We start from the raw sequence: 22,997 nt of genomic DNA, 5'->3' as shown, positions 1-22,997 counted from the left end.
GAAGGTTCAACGCAGCGCGCTTTTCTCATCTCATAAGTCAAAACAGTCTATTAGAGACAGAAAATGCATTGAAATCTGCGGGATTTTTTCCTAGATTTTTTCTCGACTTTGGGCCATCATATTATTAGTTATTAACATAATCTCGTTAACCTCGTGAGAAAAGCGCGCTGCGTCTATTCTTCCTCTTTCGAATGAGCCCTCACACAGCCCACAATTTGTTCTAATAAGGTCAAACAACGTTTAGTACGAAACCCATATTTTCGACCCAAAATCTAGTAAGATTCTAGTAATTTTCTAGTTACAAATCGAGGGTAGACTAGCCCCTTAGACTGCATTAGATTACAAAATTTCTTCCGCAGCGCCATCTTCAATTGAGTGCTCTCCAATCTAAAACTAAACATGCGTGTATGCTTGTGTATGCTTGCTGGCTGTGTCTGTGGCATAGAGCAGGCATAGAGAAAAGTAAACTCAAGTAAACTCCTCTCGCTCTTGTGAGGTTAGACGTTAGACTGTTAGACCAGACTATTTATTGGAGTAAATCAAAAATAGTTGATAATTTTGACAATTGTTGACTGCTAACGTATTCGTCGGAGTTTATCTTGATATACTCTTGGCATAACATGAGAGGATATACGTAATAAATTATAAAAAGAAGCTACATAAACTGGAAGTATATCTTTCTTGCTAGGTTTTTCACAAGTTCACAAGTTTGAACAATGTCCCGTCATCGAGACGTACGGTGTATGAATTATTCGGAAGGTACATATAACCTAAAACTTTATTTCATTTAACTTTATATTTGTTTTATTTTCTAAAATTCCGTATTTCTTTCCGCAGAATATGAAGGTTACGATGATGTTTATGGACATTCTGTCGAAGATGACTACTGTGTTTCTCCTAGTGGTGGGTTTTGTTTAATATATAGTTTATTTCAAATTTTGTAACAATCACTTTTGGCATGCAATCTTTTCAATGCATATGCTTATGTACTTATTTTGAAATATCATATCTAATTGACATGCATAAATGTTTTCAATATCAATTACAGCGGAACAATTTTTATTTGATCGGAGCAAACAACAGAATATTGCGTCTTTTATTATGGAACCAGACATAGTAGAAGACAACGAAGATGACGAAGAAACAGCACATTCTCATGAAAAAGATATAGTTCTTACAGAATTAGAACAAGCTAAGCTTGTTTCTTGTATGGAATCTGTTAAGAATATTATAGGTGATACAATACCTGATTCTAAGATAAAGAAAACAATTATTCAATCAAATTTTGATGTGGAGACAGCATTGGATTCCATTTTAAAAGAATCTCCAAAAAATGTTAAACGTATGTAAATTATACAGTAGAGTCCCAATCTAAGCCGATTCTCGATTCTGTGCTGTAACATAGATCGCTTGCTCGAGCTTCTTGGCCCCTCGCGAGGTATGTCCCCTAGTGAAAGGGATAAGTGAACTGACTTAGAACAGTCTCCTTTGTCGAACTTAGAATGGGACTTTACTGTACATACAATTTAAGTAACTCAACGCTATATTACATTATTCAATTTTTAGAACCATCAGCAATCGCTAAGGATATCACAGAACATTACCCAGGTATGTTATGCATTCATATTATTTAATAGTTCAAAATATGAAATCAAAATTTAATATAATGTTTAAAGTTATTGTATTGGGTTGGCAAATAAGTTCGTTCGGTTTTTTACATTGGAATAAATCACAAAAACCGAACGAACTTATTTGCCAACCCAATACGATGACAAACAACAATATGTTTGTTTCTTGACCTGTATTTTTCTGTTTTATGTGCTGCTTCTAAATCAATCGGTAAGGTAAGATGCTACATCTGTTAATCGGCCATCTAGTTCATTTAATATACCTAAATTTTCTTTCCAAAAGCAAAACAATATTCAGAATAATGTCGTAAACGCAACTGTCACACATAGTTTACAAAGTTTAAAAAATTTGAATCTTAATGAATCTCCGTCAACATTTCCTTCTTTATCTGATTTAATAACGAATCACACTAAATTATCGTCGCATACTACAAAGGAGTGTCAATCTAATTCGAGTACAGTATTATTCAATTCTTTAGCAGATTTAACAGCACACCATTTACAAAAATCGAATAACATTTGTGACGAGAGAAATTCTAATGAAAATGTATCGCCTAGTACAAATTTTGTGATACCGAAGTTATCAATTAAAAAGGACAAAAGGAATGATTTAAATAGCACAAAATTAAATTTGATAAATGATAAGAAGGAAGAACATTCTATGGATTTGCTCGAAAGGAGTATATCTGACGTTCTTGCTTTTTCAAAAGATTATACCAATAATGACAATAAATTATATAATTTAGAGACAAAAGAAGATTTATTGATTAATGTAAGTGATACTCGAACGCCGTCACCGGATATTTGGTTAGTAGATTTGACTTCGGCTTTGAAAGAAGCAACATCTTCAGTTTCAAAGGAATGTAATCATATAAAACCAAAAATTTCGGAAAATGTTGATACCGTCCTCCCTTATTCGAAACTGCATACTTACAGTAAAAACACTGAAATCCCATATGTACTTCTCCCTACAACTTTAAATTTAAGTTGTTTAGATAATACTAGGCTTACACACACAAAAAGAAGTGTTTCATTATTTGGTAAAACATTATGCAGAAAATGGAAATTAAGAAAACCTATTCTTAAATCGCATGAACAGCATCATACCATAAAACGATTTGATTTCTCTGTTCCATACAGTCGTAATTAACGAATTTATTAATACTGACCTTAGCTACAGATGGGACAAACTTTGAGAATTATATAATTAAAATTGATGCTTGTAGAATTATAGAATGAAAATTTGAATATGCTATTTTTTTTATTACTTTGATCAATATGAATCTTTTAATTTAGTCATCCGAAGGTCATATATACAGGGTGGTTCACCAGATATTACCACCTCGATTTTTTTCATTATTATTATTCGTAGCGAAGAACGTTTATTTAAACTTGAATGGTTTTGAGAGATGCATATTTTAGTGTTGTGAGTTTTTTCTAGGTGGACGTGTAGAAGAGATATGGAGGTCATAAGTATTTTTTTTTTAATGGGATCGTATGTTTTTTCCTGCACCAATCGATGAAGCTTCATATTCTCTACAAAAAAACCATTAGTAATGTCTGGTGAACCACCCTGTAGATTTTTGAGTTTGCCTTGGCCTTGATGTCACCTACAACTTTTTCAAGTCCAAAATATGTGATATCATTTAAAAATGTCGAGCTAACCGTGACTGTTCATAGAAAAAACAATTTTTTATTGTTACATTGATTTTTTAATTATTAAAATATGTCCCATCTGTCGTTATACTTTGTGTACTATACATATATATTATCGTATACCCACTGACGGCGGTATCCAGGTCTATTTTAACCGAGAATATCAAAATCTCCATTTGATTAAATGAAATGAATAGTTGTTGTATTATTATTGAGTATTGTATAACTAGCATGCAACAAAAAGATTAATGAGTCTACAAGAAAGAAGTACCTTGAATAAATAAATATGTGAATGGTCCCAAACATTGTCAATTGTATAGTTGTGAAAAAGGTTCACTGTAAAATTAGTTGCAAAATTATCATGATGTGACAGTTGAATATAGCTTCTGGGAACGTCTAGATTTTACAAACGCAATTGTAAATCGTATACTTCAAATGAGCTTATAGAAACGCATAAGTTGCAACTCTATGACAGCAACTAATTAATAAATATGTAATTATATTTACTAGTAAACACTAATTTTATGTAAATATAATTTTGAAAGTTTTAAATTAGAATCTTTATAAATGATTATAGTAAATATATATTTTAAATATATTATAATATGTAATTTCATACGAATCCTCGCACATGTTTCTCTTACATTTAATTTTACGATAATGAGGCAACTCTACAATAAATTTTATGAAAGGTAAAAAATTACCGACGAAATCCACACCGCGAGCTACAACTCCTTCCAATGTGAAAATTATCCCTGCTGGAAAACGACCTGTGGTGAAGGGCTTCGATTTAAGTGGAGCAGAAAGCACAGATCATTTGAATACTCGGATTGACAGTCCTCGTTCTCAAAGCCCGTTTGCCGATAACAGTCCGGAAATTAGGAGGAAGGAGTATACGCCAAAGGAGAAGAAAGTTATTTCTTCAAGTTCAGATAGTCCACGTAGCCATTCTCCTGTATTAGGACATGTAGCATCTGATTTGGACTCTAAAACAAAAACCACGGAAGAAAACGTTGATGCTTTAAAAGTATATCAAAGTAAAAGAGGTGACAGCAAAGAACAACTACATTTAGTAGTTGTTGGACACGTAGATGCAGGTAAAAGCACATTACTAGGACGACTTTTATGCGACTTAGGACAAGTCCCATCAAGATTAATTCACAAGTACCAGCAAGAAAGCAAGAAGATAGGAAAACAGTCATTCGCTTATGCATGGGTACTAGATGAAACGGGAGAAGAACGGTAATTATAATTTCTATAATAACGAGATTATTCTTTAAATTACATTGTATACTGATTTATTGTGTATGTATTTTTTAGAGAACGTGGAATAACAATGGATGTTGGTCATTCTAAATTTGAGACGGAAACAAAGTCTATTACTTTGTTAGACGCACCTGGACATAAAGATTTTATACCAAATATGATTATTGGTGCTACACAAGCAGACGTAGCTTTATTGGTAGTAGATGCTACAAGAGGAGAATTCGAAACTGGTTTCGATAGTGGAGGTCAAACTAGGGAGCATGCATTATTATTACGTTCACTAGGTATCATAATTGATTTCCGTATTTATATTCTCTGTACCTACGTCCCTATCATAATTGGACATTATTCCAATAAATTCTTATTCGAATAACGAATGAAATTTTATTCGTTCGTTCGTTATTCGACCACAGTTCTTCAATCGTCATTTGTGCATGTTATATCATATTCTAATAAAAAGATGACGAATAAACCGATTTATTCGATATTTGCGAACAACGAATGAAAACGAACATTCAACGCTGGATTCTATATATTTATAAACAATTTATCTGTTTAGGTGTATCACAGTTGGCAGTAGTGGTAAACAAATTAGACACAGTAAATTGGTCGCAAGAAAGATTTAACGAAATAGTTGATAAAATGAGCGTATTCTTGAAGCAAGCTGGATTTAAAGATAATGTTGTCTTTGTTCCATGCAGTGGTTTGTCTGGTGAAAACATTATAACAAAACCTAAGGAAGCTTTATCTAATTGGTATGTTTATTTCTGATGAAATTCAAGCTATTTAAAAGAATAAATAAATAAATATCTTTTTCTCATGCAGGTATCAGGGACTTACATTAATCAGTGTTATTGACAATTTCAAATGTCCTGAACGTCCAATAAGTAAGCCATTTCGGTTATCGGTTAACGACATATTTAAAGGTACTGGATCTGGATTCTGTGTTTCTGGACACATAGAAACGGGTATGGTGTCTGTAGGTGACAAAATTTTAGTGCTACCAGGAAACGAAATGGCAGTGGTCAAAGGTATGTTAACGCTTACTATCAAATTTTAACTCTTCTATATATTTTATGTTCTAATATTCAACTGGTAATTTTTATAAATTTTCATGTGCTGAATATATTTTTCATAGCGTTACATTAAGCAAGTGTTATATAAAAAACAGATACCTAACGGGTGTTTTGCATGCAGTCAATTTTGTTTAGATGTGTTTAAATGTAAAGTTTTGAATAATTAGAATTGTGTTTTTTGCAAAAACATTTGTTTACCTTTCCCAATGGAAGTACCTACAACAAACTATTAAAATTAAACATTGAATTTCTCAAAAAGGTTGATGAGGAAAAATAGTTAACAAGTTCATACACAGTATGCAAAAATTTATACAGGGTGAATTCGATAAAGCAGGACACCTAAATATCTCCGTTACTTTTCGTTGTACAAAAAAACTTTGTAGGACAAAGTTACACTGTTTGAAGGGCCACATATAACGGTGTAAGGGAACAAAATGTCAAGGTCATTTTTATGAGATTTCAAGGTTATCGATGTTTTTTTAAATGGAATGATATATTTTCGTTAACGTAATGTTGTAGCTGACAAAATAACGAATTCATGCATGTAACACAATAAGACCTTCAAATGACCTTCAACCCAGAAAAATGGTATAAATAAAATTCAACGTGTAAGGTTCATTTGATGTATTTCTGTTACAACAAATGTTCAAAAATATTCCCTTGAGCTGCTATACATTCATTCAGCCGTGAAGTTACAGAACGTACTGCTGCGTAATTCATTTCTGAGGAAATCGACGTACAAGCCTGGACGATTCTTTCTTTCATGTCGTCTATAGTCGTTGGTGGTTCACTATAAACGATTTGGAAACTTGTTATTTAAGAATTGTGTTACGACACGGGAAGAATAGGCCGGACATCCGTCATGTTGATATCACATATTTTCACGAATGTTCAAGGGTGTATTTTCCAGGAGAATTGGTAACGATTCTCGTAAAAATGCAATGTATTTTTCTGCATTTAATGTTCCGGTAATAAAGTGAGGCCCAATTATTTGGTTATCTAAAATTCCGCACCAAACATTGACCATGGTCTTTGTTTGTCGACTGTCCGTAACCACCGCGGATTTTCAGATGACCAATAATGCAGGTTTTTTAAATTTATTTACCCGTGATTTGTAAACGAAGCTTCATCGGTAAATAATACATTATTAAAAAATGCTCCATCGTTTATCAATTGTCTCAATCCCCACTGGCAAAAGTTCACACGATTTACAAAGTCTCTACCATGAAGTTCTTGATGAATTGATAGGTGAAAGGGGTGAAATTTGTGTTCCTGGAGTATTTACACTACACATTTTTGACTAATGCCACTTCCTCGTGCGATTTGCCTCGTACTAGCATGAGGGTTTGTATTCACTGCTGCCAGAACATTAATTGTGTTTGCTTCATTCCTTACAGTCCTCACCTTTGTACGTTTTTTATTTTCGACACTACCAGTTTCACGGAATTTATTTAACAAATTGGAGTAAACGGAAACTGATGGACAATTACGATTAGGAAATCGGTCCTTGTACAACTGCACGGCTTCTCTTAAACACTGTCGACTTTCTCCATAAATGAAAATCATATCGATCTTATCTTCCTTCGAGTAACGCATTGTGAAACGTTCATCGATAAACTGATAGATTAGAAATCTTAGAAACTGTGGAAATCTGATAGCAAGAAGGTCTTCTGAGTAATTAGTAGTGGATAAACACGATTCTGTACGAACGTATAGGTGAAGGTATATCATAATTGTCCTCCTGTCAACACTGAATCTGTTATTATGTTGTGTATTGCGATACATTTGAATGTATAGCAGCTCAAGGGAATATTTTTGAACATTTGGCATAACAGAAATACATTAAATCAATCTTACACACGTTGAATTTTATTTATACCATTTTTCTGGGTTCAAGGTCATTTGAAGGTCATATTGTGTTACATGCATGAATTCGTTATTTTGTCAGCTACAACATTACGTTAACGAAAATATATCATTCCATTTAAAAAAAACATCGATAACCTTGAAATCTCATAAAAATGACCTTGAAATTTTTTTTCCCTTACACCGTTATATGTGGCCCTTCAAACAGTGTAACTTTGTCCTACGAAGTTTTTTCGTACAACGAAAAGTAACGGAGATATTTAGGCGTCCTGCTTTATCGAATTTACCCTGTATAATAGTATTGAATTTTTGTAGACTAAGAAAACGGTGCCAAATAAAATTCTATTTTCATTGATAATAGCATTTGTAGATTCAAAATAAATAAAAACCGTACTAAATTCTGTTGAATTTAGTACTCTAGCATTTTTTGAAATAAATGTATGAAGATCCGCAGTCTAGTAATGAAGAATCACCAATTAAATGCTAGAATTGAAAATGTAATCAATTTTCTTTCTAGACTTGTATCTACTAAATCAAAATTATCGAAAAATTATTAACTTAAATTCCAGGTTTGCAAGTTGACGAGGAATCCACATCAAACGCGTTTGCTGGAGATCATATTGTTTTAACTTTGTCGGGTCTTGAACAACAAAATGTTGGAATTGGTGATATTCTTTGTAATCCACAGAATCCTGTCCCTGTAACAACGTGTTTCCAGGCGCACGTTGTGATATTTGCAGTTAAAATTCCAATTGTAAAAGGTCTTCCAGTGGTGATGCATCAACAATCCTTAGTGCAACCAGCTGTGATTACAAAATTAGTGGCTCAACTGCATAGAACTACTGGTGAAATCACAAAAAAGAAACCTCGTTGTTTACCAAAAAATTCGAGTGCTATTATCGAAATTACAACGCAAAATCCAGTCTGCATGGAATTATACAAAGATATCAAGCAGCTAGGTAGATTAATGTTACGTGTAGAAGGAACAACTATTGCCACTGGACTTATTACAAAACTTAAACAATTGAATTAAAATAATTGCTTTGTATATTGAAACATCTACTAGAGCCATGCAAGCATGGCAGCTTTTATAATTACATATATTGTTGCTGTTATATGAAATTCAATATAATAATCATGTTTTTGTTAATTTATGTAAACATGTATGTACATAGGTGATAATTTGCAACCACGATACTCACTTCTTTTCCTAGCCTGTGTGTAATTTGTAACATTTGTAATGTAAAAATCAACTAATCTGTATAATAAAATTGTTCTTTGAAAATTAATGATCTATTTATTTATTACATAGGCTTGTCTGGAAAATGGTATTTTTAACAAGTTATTACAACAATAATTATAATGCTTATATAAGCGTTTAAATAATTCAATGTTTACATTATAAGTAGTTCTTTCGAACATATTTCAGCCCGTGCAACTCCTGCATCCACCAAACGGCATGGGTACGCTACCTCCTGTGTTAGGTCTTCCCAGTCTACGCGATGGTGGTGGCTGTGGCCTACATACAATACACATACACTTAATATTAATTGATTGAAAATATGGAAGGAAATTATTAATGTTATTTAAACTGTGATCTGTTTTAGGATCTGTTGACAGTTAATCATAATTATCTACCCTACTTTCCTTTACGACATGTTATAGAACTGGAGCAAGACAGACTTTATTATGAAAATAATTAGATTTCATTAACTTTATTTCAGGTCTTTTCTTTTAAGAAAGAGAATGTATGGTATAGTTCTATAGAGGCCAATAATTAATACTCTTACCCAGATCCAAGTCTGTAATTTCGTGTATAATCACTTCCATATTTATTCATGTCAGGATTAACCAGTGTTTTGAAACTGCAATAAATACACTTATTTAGTATTATACTATAAATATGTAATAAACGTAAGAATAAAAATAATTACTCACAATAGAATAACCATATAAATTATTCCAGTGAAGAAACTCAATACTTTCTTCAGCAATGGTGTACTTTGTGAAACTTCTCCATCTAAAAATTATTTAGCGATAAATGCACGTAAACAAACATATTCACGAAATATATTCGTAATGTGTAAATGAACATTGAGGTTAAAATTTTTTACCTTTCAATATATAAACCATGATTTAAGATTGTCTATAGAAAAACTTTTTCAATAGAGAGCTGTAATCAAGTACAACAAAAAATTTAGCTCAGTTTGATAAACAATGTTTCACTATGTTTCACAGGTGATGTTATGCTTTTTGACAGAATCAATAGCACGTCATATATATCACGCGCAGTTTACTTCAGTTTACTTATAAATATATATGTACGGACCAGAGCAATGATGCCAGAGCCAGCCAGAGCTGTGGTACTGTGGTACTAAACCATACCCCCACCATAGCCTACTATTGCCCCTACGTTGTTTTCCAATTCGCCCGCGCGCTACACTCACCAGCGTACCTCTATGAATACAGTAGAGTGATACGCTGGTGAGTGTAGCGCGCGGGCGAATTGGAAAACAACGTAGGGGCAATAGTAGGCTATGGTGGGGGTAGTCGGCTGAGCGAGCAGAGGGGAAAAAACCCACGACCCATGATTCTGGCATCACTGCCACAGTACCACAGCTCTGGCATCACTGGTACATATTTCAGTCATTTCAGTCGGCGTGTACAAGAAAAATATAAGAAGGGAAATAGACTGAATAGATCTGAAACGTATAGTTCTGCACTGAGATATTAGATGGCGCTGCAAAAGAGGGAGACAGCAGTGTCACCTCTATCTAATCCTCTTTGGTACGTAGTACGTACCAGTGCGTACTGCGTACATCTGGTACATACATACTCTGATACATATACATATGTACATAAGTAAGACCCAGCTTCAGATAACATGCCATGTTCCAAGATTACTCCATCTAAATACCACATAACGGATGTGGGCAAATGAGCTAAATATACATAGTCTGTGTTGAGAACAGTTGAGAAGCAGTTGAGAAGTCACAGTGAGTCACAGTATTGCGAAGCTTATTGAGGACATCGGTGTGTTAGTTTATTCTAAATATATATCATTCTAAATATTCTAAATATATATCATGGTATATATTATATATCACAAGTTCATTTTTAATTGTAAGTACTAAATTTCAACCAAATTGGCGACCTCGTGATCTTGTACCCTCCGAGGATTGCAGAATCAATTCAGTATACGTGAAAGTATTTTTTAATATTAAATAATTCAATATTCAATAATTTAAACTATTTATACATACGACGTTCCTTTAATTTTAAACTTTACATGATTCCAATCCTGAATATGACAAATTAGTATTTATCTATGTATGTATTTATGTATGTACTTGTCAGTTTTTCTGTCACGAAACCTGTAAGTTATCTTTGCATATTTTTATTATCAGAACATACTGGGAGTTTCTCCGAACAACATCATTCACGTGATAAGATTATCTATATATATGTATATTATATATATATATATGTATGATATTTGTGAAGTACACTTTCAGACTGCTGACAACATTTTATAGGAATCGTTTATACTGAATAAAAGAAGAAAAATGGCATTAGAACTACCAGCAGTATTAAAAAATTTGTTCAGGTATTTATTTAAGTAATATTATGATAGATCGACTCAAGATAAAATAACTAATATGCGCAACAATGAAATTAATTTTTATTTAACTTTTAATTTCTATATAGCTTTATTGACAACCATAAAACTGAATACATAAGTAACCTGCGCGAAGCAGTGGCTATAAAATCGGTTTCAGCATGGCCAGATCATAGAGATGAGATAGTTAAAATGATGAAATGGGCAGAAGTTAGATTAAAAGATCTTGGTGCTACTACAGAATTAGTAGATATTGGAAAACAAACTCTTCCAAACGGAGGTGAAATACCGTTGCCACCGGTTTTGTTAGGGACTCTTGGGTCAGATCCGAAGAAAAAGACTGTACTTTTATATGGACATTTAGATGTTCAACCAGCATTGAAAGAAGATGGTTGGGACACAGAGCCGTTCAATCTTATTGAGAAAGATAACAAATTATTTGGTCGTGGAAGTACAGATGACAAAGGTCCTGTACTATGTTGGATACATGCTCTGCAAGCTTTCAAAGCTATTGGAGTAGCTATTCCTGTAAATCTTAAGGTACTTTCATTATTCGAAAGAGTTACCAATTCCTCTGCGATCTTTCGGTACTCATTTTATTTTGGTTACAGTTTGTTTTCGAAGGTATGGAAGAAAGTGGAAGCGAAGGTTTGGACGACCTTCTGTGGGCACGTAAAGATACATTCTTGCAAGGTGTAGATTATGTCTGCATATCTGATAATTATTGGTTGGGTACTACAAAACCATGCATTACATACGGCTTGAGAGGCATCTGTTACTTCCAACTCGAAGTAACATGTGCTACTAAAGATTTACACAGTGGTGTATTTGGTGGAATCGTGCACGAAGCAATGTCAGACTTAATTTACTTATTAAACACATTGGTTGATGTTAATGGCAAAATCTTAGTCGATGGCATTTATGAAAATGTATGTGAGATTACAGCCAAAGAATTGGATTCTTATAAGACAATAGAATTTGACGTGTCTGAATTAAGAAACTCTATTGGCGCTGACAAACTGGCTCACAATAATGATAAGGTAGGTGTTTATGATTTAATGGCTTAGTATTCATTGTAACTCCTTTGTTAACATTGCCGAGATACCTCGCGTCGCTAAGTCGTCCATAAAATGGTAAGATTTTGCGATGCGACATTGCACGACAAGATATTTCGTCCATACCATCTCGTTGAAGGGGGTAGTCTCGTTTCTAGGATCGCCAGGGTGCGGGATGCGCCTTCTCATTTCTCGATAATGCAAAGATGGGGTTTTTCGGTAGTCAAAACTGCTACATGAAAGATCAATCTAGGCCGTAATCGCCCTCCAAAGTCCTATTTTTACGTTTACAAGGCGTAGTTTGCATTATTCAGCAGCATATAGCTGTCGCAGCATTATGAAAATAACTACATGCGCAGTTTTACACTTTTGAATAATGTAGATTACGCTGCCGAGTAATGCAAATTACGCCCCGTAAACGTATAAAATATTTTTTATTTGGGCCTATATCGAAAATTTAAAAAATATGTTTTGTAGACTTGTGTCAATTATACGCATTGTGGAAGTCTCATCGAAATCGGTTGATGCGGAAAAAAGACGACAGACATTGAAAGATGTAAGAATCCTTAGATTTATTGCAGTTAAGAGGCCAAAAATCGTGAAAAATTGCAATTTTTACAATCTTTGAACATTTGTAGCTCATTGCACGTCGAGCGATTTTGATGAAATTTTCAAAATACGTTTAATTGAAACCTGTGTCCGTGATTTCCATGGGACCCATCTTTTATCCACTGCTTTTGACTACTGAAAAACTCCATCTTTGCATTATCGAGAAATGAGGAGGTGCATCCCGCACCCTTGCAATCCCAGAAACGAGAGTCTAGCCCCTTAATATTAGTATGAATATAATAATGCTTACAATTAGATATTGATGTGTCTCGTTGCATTGATAGACCCAACTTTTAATGCATCGATGGAGACAACCCACTTTATCCCTTCATGGAATAGAAGGTGCATTTAGTGAACCAGGCGAAAAAACTGTCATTCCAAGAAAAGTTATTGGCAAATTTTCAATAAGATTGGTGCCAGATATGACTCCTGATGAAATTGAGAAAAAAGTAGCAACATATTTGAATAAAAAGTGGGCTGCTAGAGGTAGTCCAAATACAATGAAAGTTCGTTTATCTCATGGAGGAAAACCTTGGTCTGAAAATCCCGATCATCCAAATTATATGGCTGGACGAAAGGCTACCAAACATGTTTATAAAGTAGAACCTGATTTGTCACGAGAAGGTGGTTCAATACCAGTTACTCTGACATTCCAAGAAGTAACGGGTAAAAATGTACTTCTTTTACCAGTCGGCGCTGGTGATGATGGAGCTCATTCTCAGAATGAGAAGTTGAACGTCCGCAATTATATCGAGGGTGTAAGTATCTTTTTCATGAAGGATATACATATTTCATAAAAATATATTATATATAGTAATTGTTCACTTTTATTCCAGACTAAATTACTTGGCGCTTATTTGTACGAAGTAGGTCAAATTCAGTAACTGAAGAAGGCTCATCAAATTTGCATTTATGTGTTGCAAATAAGTTTGTAATTGCGTAATATAATGTGTACAGTTATAAAGTGATCATTTTAAGGGAACAGCTAACAAACAAGATTTTTTGTAAGTCTAGGGTCACAATAGCTCGGACATAGGACGATTCGGCGACGTCCGACGCATCCGTCTTTTTTTCGAGCATGCGACGTCGGACGTCGCTATTTGGCCGAAAAACCGGAACAAGCTATTTTGGCGTTATTTGTCTTGTCGTCAGCTATGACATTAAGAAATAAAATATATATTTTAACATTTAAAAAATTAAAATGATTCTACTTTTTGACATGAAAAATTTATTGACCAAATTTTATATATAGAAGTTTGTACACGTTTAAATACTGTTCAACTTTTATTTTTTGAGGAAACATTTTTCCTCAGATTATCCGAAACTTTTGAAAAATCGTGATAATGAAAAATTTTCGGCTTCCACCGAAAAGCTGGAGAAAATTATTTTTGTAATTGATTACTTTAATTATTTTAATACGAAATATGTAGATCATGTAACTTTTTAATAAGTAAATATATATTTTAAGAAATTTCTCAATTCTAATGATCTTCAATCTGCGACCAATTCTGTTTGGATTATGATCATAAACCTTTGTCGAATGTAATGGTACTAAAAAGAGCGCTGAATATTTCTTAATAGTATAACACAAAATCGTCAATAAAGTTTTAAATGATTGATTATATTCAAATGTTAATAACTATGCTAATTTAGATGATAACAAAATGAAATCTGTGCGAAAGTGCTCTGTACACCTACTTGAAAAACTTCTGTAATACAAGAATTTATACAACTTTCCTTAAAACACTTGAAAATCGTCATTGTAGGGACGCTTTTTCAGAGACTGACAAATAAAAAAAACAATATTGAAGCCTTATTCTACAGACCGTTAACTAAGGACAGCAAAATTTTCATGACATACGCAAAAATTTAGAAATCGACTTTTCTCCGGATTTTGGGCTAAATACATCACTGTGCGTCGGCCGAATCGTTCGATATCGCAGCCACTGTGACCATATAGCCTAATTTACATACAAATTAATAAAATATACATAAACAGCGTTTATAATAAAATGAAATTTCACTAACTATTGTATCTTGGTAGTATATAATTTATTTTTGCTTTATTTTTAACGCCCAACCTGGTAGTCCTTTGCGAAGTTCTGGTGGTATAAATATAATTAATTTTTCACCATTTTGTTTCCACTAAAATTAAATATACAATGTTAATTTCTTATAAATTATATACACTGGTAATTTCCTATATTATAGGATTAAAATTACATACTTTAATTGGTTCATCAGATCCAAGCATGGAAATTTGCGTGTTTACAGATGTTGTCAGTGATCCCAAGTGTAGTATGCCATTCTTTGGCCACTCAATTATTAGAGCATAAACTAGTTTCTTAATTTTATTTTGGGTATACCAAACAGTGTTTGTTAAAGTATCATTTTGTGCATGCCATGGTTTGGTATTATAAATAGCTTCTCCATTAATTGCTAACCACTCACCTGTTAAACAAATACTTTTTGTGACACCTTGGTTTAAGTCAGACATAACATTTGTAAGCAACTATTTTAATATCATTAATTAGAGGCATTCGAGAATCCCGAAATTTTCGAGAAACCGCCCCGAGCCCGAATAAAATTCTCGTATAAGATAAATATCATACCCATTCCACGTAATCTTTCTTCAAAAATTGGAGAGATAATGCCATCTTTTGTTGGTCCCACATTCATTAATACATTTCCTCCACAGCTTACGGTAATTACCAGTTCTCTTATCATTTCTGGCAACGTTAAATATTCCGATAAACGAGCGTTTCTCCGAAAACCCCAAGACTTTTTATCAATACTCTGGCAGTTTTCCCATTTATGAGATAGAAGTACACCTAATGATTCAAAACTGAAATTTAGAATTAAATAAAATATCAAAGTTATTATAAATAGCAGACTCTAATAAATACCTGGGTTATAACGATCGGTACATGTATAAAAACCACCATGATGGCATGGTATGTTAGCACCCCATCTATCATTAACAATAATTGTTTCCTTCACCGGGCTTTCATTGTACAACCAACATAAAAATTCTTTTGATGTCCAGTAAACATCTGGCGCTTCCCAATCACCATCAGACCATAAAACTTCTGGATTATAATGTTTTATCAACTCTTGGAGTTCAGGTATTAGTTTTTGTTGGACGTACAATTGTGTCGTAAAATTGTTTCTTTTATCATCTAAATAAAAAGGATCGTACCATTCGTATAGAGAATGATAAAGACCAAATTTTAAATTAGTTGAGCTTCGCAATGCCGTTGACAGTTCACCTAAATTAAAAAGCATCAATTAATAATATAATTGTTAATAATAATCTAACATTAATTTATATTCACCACATCAAAATAACAAATTAGCCATAATTTCATGGTCTTTTTGGGTATATAACAATTGTTTATCCCACTTTAAATAGTGGAATGGAAAACAAGACAAAATTAGCTTCTCATTTAATGTGTTAACAGCTTTATCTTATAATCATTATTTTGCTATAACTCGGAACTCCATTATTAAAAAGTACACCGTAATACTTATGAGATCTCTTCGTGGTCCTACATCCATAGAATTCCAACTGAAGGAATATTTTGAAGGCCATAATGTGTATCCTTCGTGATGTTTACTGGTCAGTACAATATATTTTGCACCTGAAGCTTGAAATAATTCGCTCCACTCGGTAGCATTAAAAAATTCTGCAGTAAACTCACGAGCAAAGTCCTGATACGTAAAGTTTGGTGGATACCTTTGTTTCATAAAATCACTATACTTGGTATCACTTTTTTCTTCTAAAAGTAGTAAATTAGATTGCTTGTTAAGGAACAAAACAATGACGTTTGAATGTTTTAATTACTGAGAAGTATAATAATGTTACCTTTCCAATTATTCCAGAACCATTCTGAACCAAAACTGGGAACGCTAAAGACTCCCCAATGAATAAAAATGCCAAATTTTGCATCATCATACCAATTTGGAAGTGGTCGACTGTCTAAACTGTCCCATGTTGGAATATATTTATCTGCTTCTACTTTACGATGCTGAAATACTTGGTCGCTTTCTAGGTCTGATGATATTATAATGTATTTATCTTCTGATGATCCACATATTGTACAAAAAGTATAAATTAATAGCATATAGATCCATAGCACCATTTTTTTTATTTATTATATGTACTGAAAATATATAAAATAATTTATAAAACATTTATAGACTTTAATAAAGATACTTTTTATCACATATTATGTATATATAGTACTTCAAGTTTTATTAGTACACTTTCGATAAGTAAGTTCATATAGTAAACATAATTTACGTAAACAGATTAAAGTAAATATTGCTGATTTGCTTCTCCATTGTGTCACAATAACTGCAACTCCATTTTTGTTCTCTTTGTATTTTGTATTTTATTGATATAGCTTCTTAACTATAAGCTTAATTCAGACGGCTTTATATAACATATGCTTTTCTTATGTTTTTGTTACATATATAACAAATGTTATGTATTTTTATATATAACAGTATACTAACAAAGTTTAGCCATTAAAACCTGTAACACCCTGTGTATTACCAAACATAAGATAAACTTGGAAAGGAAATTTCCTCTCTGACTGAATGCTTTATATGCATATTCTAAATAATATTCTTATAATTTGGTTATGAATTAGAAATTAATACAATTTTTCTTTACTTATACTTTACCAATTTGATTATTAATTCGAAATTAAAAATTTTTCTCTACTCATACTTTGCCAATAAAAATTTAACCGGTGGCACTTATCACTCTTATCAGTAACCGTTACAAAGTAACAAAAAAAAATTAGCAGTATATATACTTACCAAATTTTATTAACACCTCTGCACAAAATATTGCAGAACGAAGATATTGCTTTATTGTTGTTTGTTTTGACAGGAAGGGTATCTCTGGGTACCTCTCTGGTTTTGAATAAGATACCAAAGATAGCATTCGAATGTGACAATGTGACCGATAGCGCTTCGAATCAGTGATGAGATATAGGCCAGTTCTCTCGCGCATGCGCGCCCAAAACATCATTCTTGTTCACGCTTCACTGCCGCTGATTGCGCTGAATAGCACAGGGGCTGGCTTGGGCTCACTTGGGCTGGCTCCAGCTGGCTCTCGTCGGTGACAAAACTGGACAAAACTTCAATCTTACAGACTTACAGACAGTTACAGAGGTGCTTCGGTGCTTGTGCTTAGTCGTAACACCTCTATAATGGACCGTGGGTTAACGTTTATCGTATAAAATATACATTTTTATAAACAATGTTTAAACTATTTATAAGAATATATAGTTCTTTACAGATTGATAATAGTAAATCAATCTTTTATATTGTTGTAATCATATTAGACAGCGGATCTCTCTCTTTCTCTCTTTATAAAATAGAAATTTATTTTCTTTCCTAATATGTTTAATAGGTTGAAAAGAATATAACACCATTTTTTAATTCTTCCAATGAATTTACTGTTTCAAATTACACCTATTCATTTTTGTCATAAGTTTATTTATCTTCTTGATAAAAACTGGTTTGTTGTTTAGATACATACATAAACCCTCTCTGAGATATATATTTACACCAATATTAGAATAGCAAAGTTTACTTAATATGGCAAAAATTAAAATAGCATCTTTTGTTAATAAAATATTTTCGAGAGAAACATTTACTAGTCGTGCAACTTCAGAAAGAAAAGCTCTAACAACATTTGGTTTTGGGTGCGGGAAATGTGTTGGTTGTTTAAATTTTTAGTAACACCCACTAATAATAACCTGTTTGAAAACAACAAAGAGAAGCAATGATCAACTTACATAAGAAAAGCACTAAATTTAGTGTTTTAAGCATTATAGTTGTTCAGTAGACTAATTAGTAGTAGACTAATTGTTGTTCATAAAAAACTCTAGTATGTACTGATAAAAAATGTATTTATTCAATTTATTCTAATCTTGCACGTTTGGTATCATTACTTACAGAAGTTTCATAAAGTCTTGTAGCCGGTTCTACGAGATTATTTAAGGAACTTAACGCTATTATAAAGTTTAACAAGTTGTCATTAGATAGATATTCAGTTATATTATATGTAGAATTATGGTCCAGAATAATTTTTTTTTCTTTGACATCTTGATCTGTCATATCTAATTTAGTATAAAATTGTATCTTACTTAGCTTATTTAATAAATCTGCTCTTTCTAGAAAAGGTTTTACCTTATCTAATATGATATCATTATATATAGGATAGCGTACGGAATAATCAATTTTTGCTAGTCTCACAGATAATTGATTATTATAATGTACATGTATGTTGAAGTTATTTGTAACAAATTCATATAGTGGAAGGCTATCTTTTATTTCATCTGTTTTCATTTGAAGAATTTCGCAAACACAGTCATCTAGATAACTTGATAATTTACTGTAATTACTGAATTCTTTATAAGGGGATAAGTCAATAATTTTTCTGTAATTCTCATTGAAATTCCTTATTAAAGTAAATTTAATCAACAATTTACCGCATTCCAGGTCACTTACAGCGTTATCCAAAGATGTGGAATAATTGTCATAAAGCCGGCGTTCACGATTTCTTATGTTAATATCAGCTCCATATTCTAATAGTTCTTTAACTACTAACAGATTTTTAAAACTGTGTTTTACAGCATGGTTCAGTGCAGTATTGCCTTTACGGTTTGTTGCGTCTACATCAGCCCCATGTTTCAGAAGTTCTCTAACTAATTCTACTTTCTTGCTCAGTGTTATAGCAGAATGTAATGGAGTTTCACTATACATGTTTCTTGCATCGACTTCAGCACCACCCAACAAAAGCTCTTTTGTAATTTCTACACTACTAGTACAATGAAGTAACGTATCTCTATTCCATTCTACTCTATGGTTAGCATCAGCACCTGCAGACAAAAGAGCTTTAACTTCTTCCAAGTTTCCTTTACGGACTGCACTTTCTAATTCTTTGTTAATAGTATTATTTGGCATGTTTTTAAAATCCTCCTAAATTTCACTATTTTGTAACAAAATTTTGGTATATTTTCTAGATCTTGGTACCCCCTAATTAGAGTTTCATTTAAGAGAACTATAACTTCAAACTCTTTACTCGATTTTTTACGCTGACATCTTGTAAACTCCGATTTGGACTTTTTAATATTTCTAATAATCCACTTGCAAGGTTTGAGTGTTTATTGATTATTGCAACCTGGACTAATGACTTGCCTTGATCATTACGAGCATTTGTTACAGCTACGCACTCGTCAGGTTTTATCGCTTTCAGCTTACTGATAATTTCAACATTACCATTTTTTACATTCTCAAACAGCTTTTCTACTAATCTCAATAGGTTAGCAATATTTCGGTCTCGAGAAAGATCAACCTTCCGTACTCTTGATGTTCAAATAACTTCTCAACCAATTTTAGTAATTTTATGACTTCTGGATTTCCTCTTCTTTCTGCAAAGTGTAATGGTAAAACATATCTATATATTTACCTCCTTCAGCTCTAGCATTAAAGAATGCTCCGCTCATAAGCAGAGACCTAACTATATATAAATATTTTATATCTAAATTACCAATTTGTGCCCCTAAGTGTAAAACATCCGCTCCATTTATAATAAGAGAGTTTTGACTATTTTAGGATGACCATATGCAAGATGTAGGGCTGTGCCGCTGTGCCTTTCAGTGCCTTTACAGCTTTTCAAATCTAGCTATGCGGTTGACCAAAACATAGGAATGCGAAGACAAAAACAAAGACCGCTCAGCGGTGTGCCCAGACGGGATACGTTTTTTCGCGCATGCGCCGCGTTTTCAGCCTCAGTAAAGTACGCTTCTCGAGGAAATGTGGCACCTTGAGCCATGCCGAATTTTAAGAAATTGATATGATGTCCATGGAGCCTACTACATGTTTGGTTCTTTGACTTTTGCACTCCTAAGTCGTCCATTTGGACCACTGTCCGCCTATTTACCATTGCACAGCGGGGTCATTTCCCCTTGCGGGGGACATTCAGCCGCACTTCTTTTACATTTACATCAGCCCCATGTTTCAACAGAACAGTGGTAATCTGATCATAACCCTTCTCTGCTGCAAAATGTAAAGCAGTTTGTGGTACGAACGTTTTTTAACCTTGAAAGAATTCGTTAAACTTGCACAATTTCTAGAAAATGGTAGTTTTTCCAATACCACGCGCGGAAAAAATTTTTTTTTAACATGCGACACATCATTTCCCGTAGATTTTTTCACGCTGATTTCAAATCTGGTTTCAAAATTTGTCTACCTCAGGATTTTGCAAGAAATCGAGTTTTGTGAACACAACTTATGAAATCATTTTTTTGTTGAAATGATTTGGTAACCCACTAGTTTGAAGGAATATTGTATTCTCATATATAAAACACATTAGAAATAATCATAATGAAGTATTTGAACGTTTACTTAAGATCAGCGTGATTAAAATCTAAGGGAATGATGTGTCGCATGTTAAAAAAAAATTTTTTCCGCGCGTGGTATTGGAAAAACCACAATTTTCTTAAAATTGTGCAAGTTTAACGAATTCTTTCAAGGTTAAAAAACGTTCGTACTACAATCTTCATAATTATCCCATATTCTGCAAAGTTTCAGCTTTCATTTAAAAGAAATTTCTATCGAAAGTTCTTTGATTTTGACACAGATTTCGTCGGTTTGGCCCATAGCGTGCGCTGCACAGTGGGGAAAAGTGACCTAACTCGATTCAAAAAGAAATAACTTTCGATAGAAATGAGGTAGAGCGATGAATTTTTTAAAAAATTAAAGCTGAAACTTTGCAGAATATGGGAAAAATAGGGAGATTACGGTACGAACGGTTTTTAACCTTGAGAAAATTCGTTAAACTTACACAATTTCAAGAAAATGTGGATTCTCCGTTACCACGGGCGGCAAATTTTTTTAAATTTTTGCTATATATCATTTCCCGTAGATTTTTTCACGCTGATTTCAAATCTGGTCTCAAAATTTGTCTACGACCTCTGGTTTTTTCAAGAAATCGATTTCTGTGAAGAGAACTAATGTAATCATTTTTCGTTAAAATGATTTGATAACCCACTAGTTTGTAGGTATATTGTATTCTCATATATAAAACACAATAAAATTAAACATAATGAAGTATTTGAACGTGATCCAGTCGAGCTTACCTCGGCTCGCACCGAGCGTGTGATTCGTACGAAATGAACGGCTTGCATGAAGGAATCGACTCGAAATAAATTCAAGCGTAATACGACATTGATGTTCTCGCAGTGCCACGTCTAAATTATTATGTTGGATGTGTCTTATCATGATTATTAATGTATATTTTTTCAGATTTTACAGACTTTGCGAACAGGTTTTAAAAAATTGGAAATTACCAAAAATTTGGAAAAATGCATATTTCCTATTGAAGTTTGGGAAATATCAGGTATATAAAAATTCAATAATGAGATATTGTTGAAACAACCGTTTTTAATTTTTTTCAGAATTTTTTATATAGTGCATCGTACTTAAAAAAAATAAAAACAGTAAATTCTCTATAAACGCGAACGCATCGGGGGGATTTCTTCGCATTTTTCGATCGTGGTCCTACTTTTTCCGAGCTTCAAAGGCCGAGCCGAACGTAGAGAAGGACAGCGCGTGTAAAGCGAGACCACGCGCGGGCCTTTGAACTGTGCCGGCGACTGCGACTCTCCGCGTCTCTTTCTTTTCTATGCGCGCTATCCTTCCTTGCGCCCGAAACGTCCATCGTCATTTAAACCTCTACAGTTTAAATACCATCGAAGGAAAACTATCGAATTGGAGCGTTTGCATCCGTCAGGAAAAGGCACGCTTTTTGTAGTTTTTGAACTGTTTTAAGTAATGTACTTAAGATTTATTTAAGATTTATTTAATTTTGTTTCTTATCAAAAAATTGTAATGGAGCGAGCGACGCGCGTAACTTGACACGGTGTTCGGTTTTGCGATATGATCGGTCATAGTTCATCGCGTCTTTATATTTGCGAAACCGAACGTTAAAGAATAAAAATATAAAACAGTTCAGCATATTTTATAAAGTAATTTTTCTCGTTTTTTAATATTTGCCTAGCGTCGAGATCGCAATTTCTCTTTCTTTTTCACTCGCTATACATACTCTTATGTTCTAAAGTCACTTCATATGTACCTACATACCGTCAATTAAACCACTAAATTCTTTCGAATTATATCGTGTTTGGTATCATTTTAATAA

At 33.2% G+C, this 22,997-nt stretch overlaps 4 protein-coding genes across 19 annotated transcripts; 2 read left to right on the top strand and 2 right to left on the bottom strand.

Annotated features, from left to right (window-relative positions):
• Positions 1-384: 384 nt before the first annotated feature.
• On the top strand, positions 385-8,737 carry Hbs1 (translation elongation factor EF-1alpha (GTPase) HBS1). Its single transcript, XM_076442166.1, has 9 exons — positions 385-759; positions 838-903; positions 1,049-1,342; positions 1,567-1,608; positions 3,977-4,526; positions 4,605-4,834; positions 5,110-5,305; positions 5,376-5,581; positions 8,062-8,737. The coding sequence occupies exons 1-9, from the start codon at positions 717-719 to the stop codon at positions 8,523-8,525; spliced, it is 2,091 nt and encodes a 696-aa protein (XP_076298281.1). The 5' UTR covers positions 385-716; the 3' UTR covers positions 8,526-8,737.
• A 26-nt stretch (positions 8,738-8,763) lies between these two features.
• LOC143217657 (selenoprotein K) lies at positions 8,764-9,898 on the bottom strand. Of its 2 annotated transcripts, XM_076442192.1 has the most exons (5): positions 9,822-9,898; positions 9,607-9,665; positions 9,431-9,512; positions 9,283-9,357; positions 8,764-9,011 (listed from the first exon to the last, which is right to left on the bottom strand). In XM_076442192.1, the coding sequence occupies exons 2-5, from the start codon at positions 9,623-9,625 to the stop codon at positions 8,918-8,920; spliced, it is 270 nt and encodes an 89-aa protein (XP_076298307.1). In that variant the 5' UTR covers positions 9,626-9,665; positions 9,822-9,898; the 3' UTR covers positions 8,764-8,917. The 2 variants fall into 2 exon arrangements, with proteins under 2 accessions (XP_076298307.1, XP_076298306.1); XM_076442191.1 differs by lacking the exon at positions 9,822-9,898 and having other exon boundaries at positions 9,607-9,815.
• Positions 9,899-10,367: 469 nt separating this feature from the next.
• Cndp2 (Cytosolic non-specific dipeptidase 2) lies at positions 10,368-14,802 on the top strand. Of its 9 annotated transcripts, none has more exons than XM_076442181.1 (6): positions 10,368-10,525; positions 10,900-11,099; positions 11,201-11,651; positions 11,723-12,151; positions 13,060-13,533; positions 13,612-14,802. In XM_076442181.1, exons 2-6 carry the CDS (start codon positions 11,059-11,061, stop codon positions 13,657-13,659), a joined length of 1,443 nt encoding a protein of 480 aa, XP_076298296.1. In that variant the 5' UTR covers positions 10,368-10,525; positions 10,900-11,058; the 3' UTR covers positions 13,660-14,802. The 9 variants fall into 9 exon arrangements, with proteins under 9 accessions (XP_076298296.1, XP_076298300.1, XP_076298299.1 ...); XM_076442185.1 differs by having other exon boundaries at positions 10,384-10,525; positions 11,008-11,099; XM_076442184.1 differs by having other exon boundaries at positions 10,418-10,525; positions 10,997-11,099.
• Positions 14,371-20,810, bottom strand: Fuca (alpha-L-fucosidase). 7 transcript variants are annotated; one of them, XM_076442168.1, is made up of 10 exons: positions 20,346-20,810; positions 19,994-20,226; positions 19,304-19,674; positions 17,603-17,915; positions 16,641-16,856; positions 16,303-16,554; positions 15,682-16,044; positions 15,388-15,606; positions 15,003-15,226; positions 14,371-14,920 (listed from the first exon to the last, which is right to left on the bottom strand). In XM_076442168.1, the coding sequence occupies exons 4-10, from the start codon at positions 17,814-17,816 to the stop codon at positions 14,828-14,830; spliced, it is 1,581 nt and encodes a 526-aa protein (XP_076298283.1). In that variant the 5' UTR covers positions 17,817-17,915; positions 19,304-19,674; positions 19,994-20,226; positions 20,346-20,810; the 3' UTR covers positions 14,371-14,827. The 7 variants fall into 7 exon arrangements, with proteins under 7 accessions (XP_076298283.1, XP_076298282.1, XP_076298285.1 ...); XM_076442167.1 differs by having other exon boundaries at positions 19,304-20,226; XM_076442170.1 differs by lacking the exon at positions 19,304-19,674.
• Positions 20,811-22,997: the final 2,187 nt, after the last annotated feature.

This window comes from Lasioglossum baleicum, chromosome 17, assembly GCF_051020765.1.
Source record: "Lasioglossum baleicum chromosome 17, iyLasBale1, whole genome shotgun sequence".
Classification (NCBI taxonomy): Eukaryota; Metazoa; Arthropoda; class Insecta; order Hymenoptera; family Halictidae; genus Lasioglossum; species Lasioglossum baleicum.
This window is presented reverse-complemented; position numbering and strand designations above follow the sequence as displayed.

What these genes read in the sequence shown, in the direction of transcription:
- Hbs1 (XM_076442166.1), top strand. Translation starts at nt 717, where the DNA reads ATGTCCCGTCATCGAGACGTACGGTGTATGAATTATTCGGAAG. An exon ending in GTGTATGAATTATTCGGAAG is followed by an intron (nt 760 to 837) that starts GTACATATAACC and finishes TTCTTTCCGCAG; the next exon opens with AATATGAAGGTTACGATGAT. An exon ending in CTACTGTGTTTCTCCTAGTG is followed by an intron (nt 904 to 1,048) that starts GTGGGTTTTGTT and finishes TATCAATTACAG; the next exon opens with CGGAACAATTTTTATTTGAT.
- LOC143217657 (XM_076442192.1), bottom strand. An exon ending in ATTTATATGGTTATTCTATT is followed by an intron (nt 9,358 to 9,430) that starts GTGAGTAATTAT and finishes TATTTATTGCAG; the next exon opens with TTTCAAAACACTGGTTAATC. An exon ending in AATTACAGACTTGGATCTGG is followed by an intron (nt 9,012 to 9,282) that starts GTAAGAGTATTA and finishes TATTGTATGTAG; the next exon opens with GCCACAGCCACCACCATCGC.
- Cndp2 (XM_076442181.1), top strand. Translation starts at nt 11,059, where the DNA reads ATGGCATTAGAACTACCAGCAGTATTAAAAAATTTGTTCAG. An exon ending in CTATTCCTGTAAATCTTAAG is followed by an intron (nt 11,652 to 11,722) that starts GTACTTTCATTA and finishes TTTTGGTTACAG; the next exon opens with TTTGTTTTCGAAGGTATGGA. An exon ending in TCCGCAATTATATCGAGGGT is followed by an intron (nt 13,534 to 13,611) that starts GTAAGTATCTTT and finishes CTTTTATTCCAG; the next exon opens with ACTAAATTACTTGGCGCTTA.
- Fuca (XM_076442167.1), bottom strand. Translation starts at nt 17,816, where the DNA reads ATGATGTTTTGGGCGCGCATGCGCGAGAGAACTGGCCTATATCTCATC. An exon ending in GTTCTGGAATAATTGGAAAG is followed by an intron (nt 16,555 to 16,640) that starts GTAACATTATTA and finishes TACTACTTTTAG; the next exon opens with AAGAAAAAAGTGATACCAAG. An exon ending in GATCTGATGAACCAATTAAA is followed by an intron (nt 14,921 to 15,002) that starts GTATGTAATTTT and finishes ATTTAATTTTAG; the next exon opens with TGGAAACAAAATGGTGAAAA.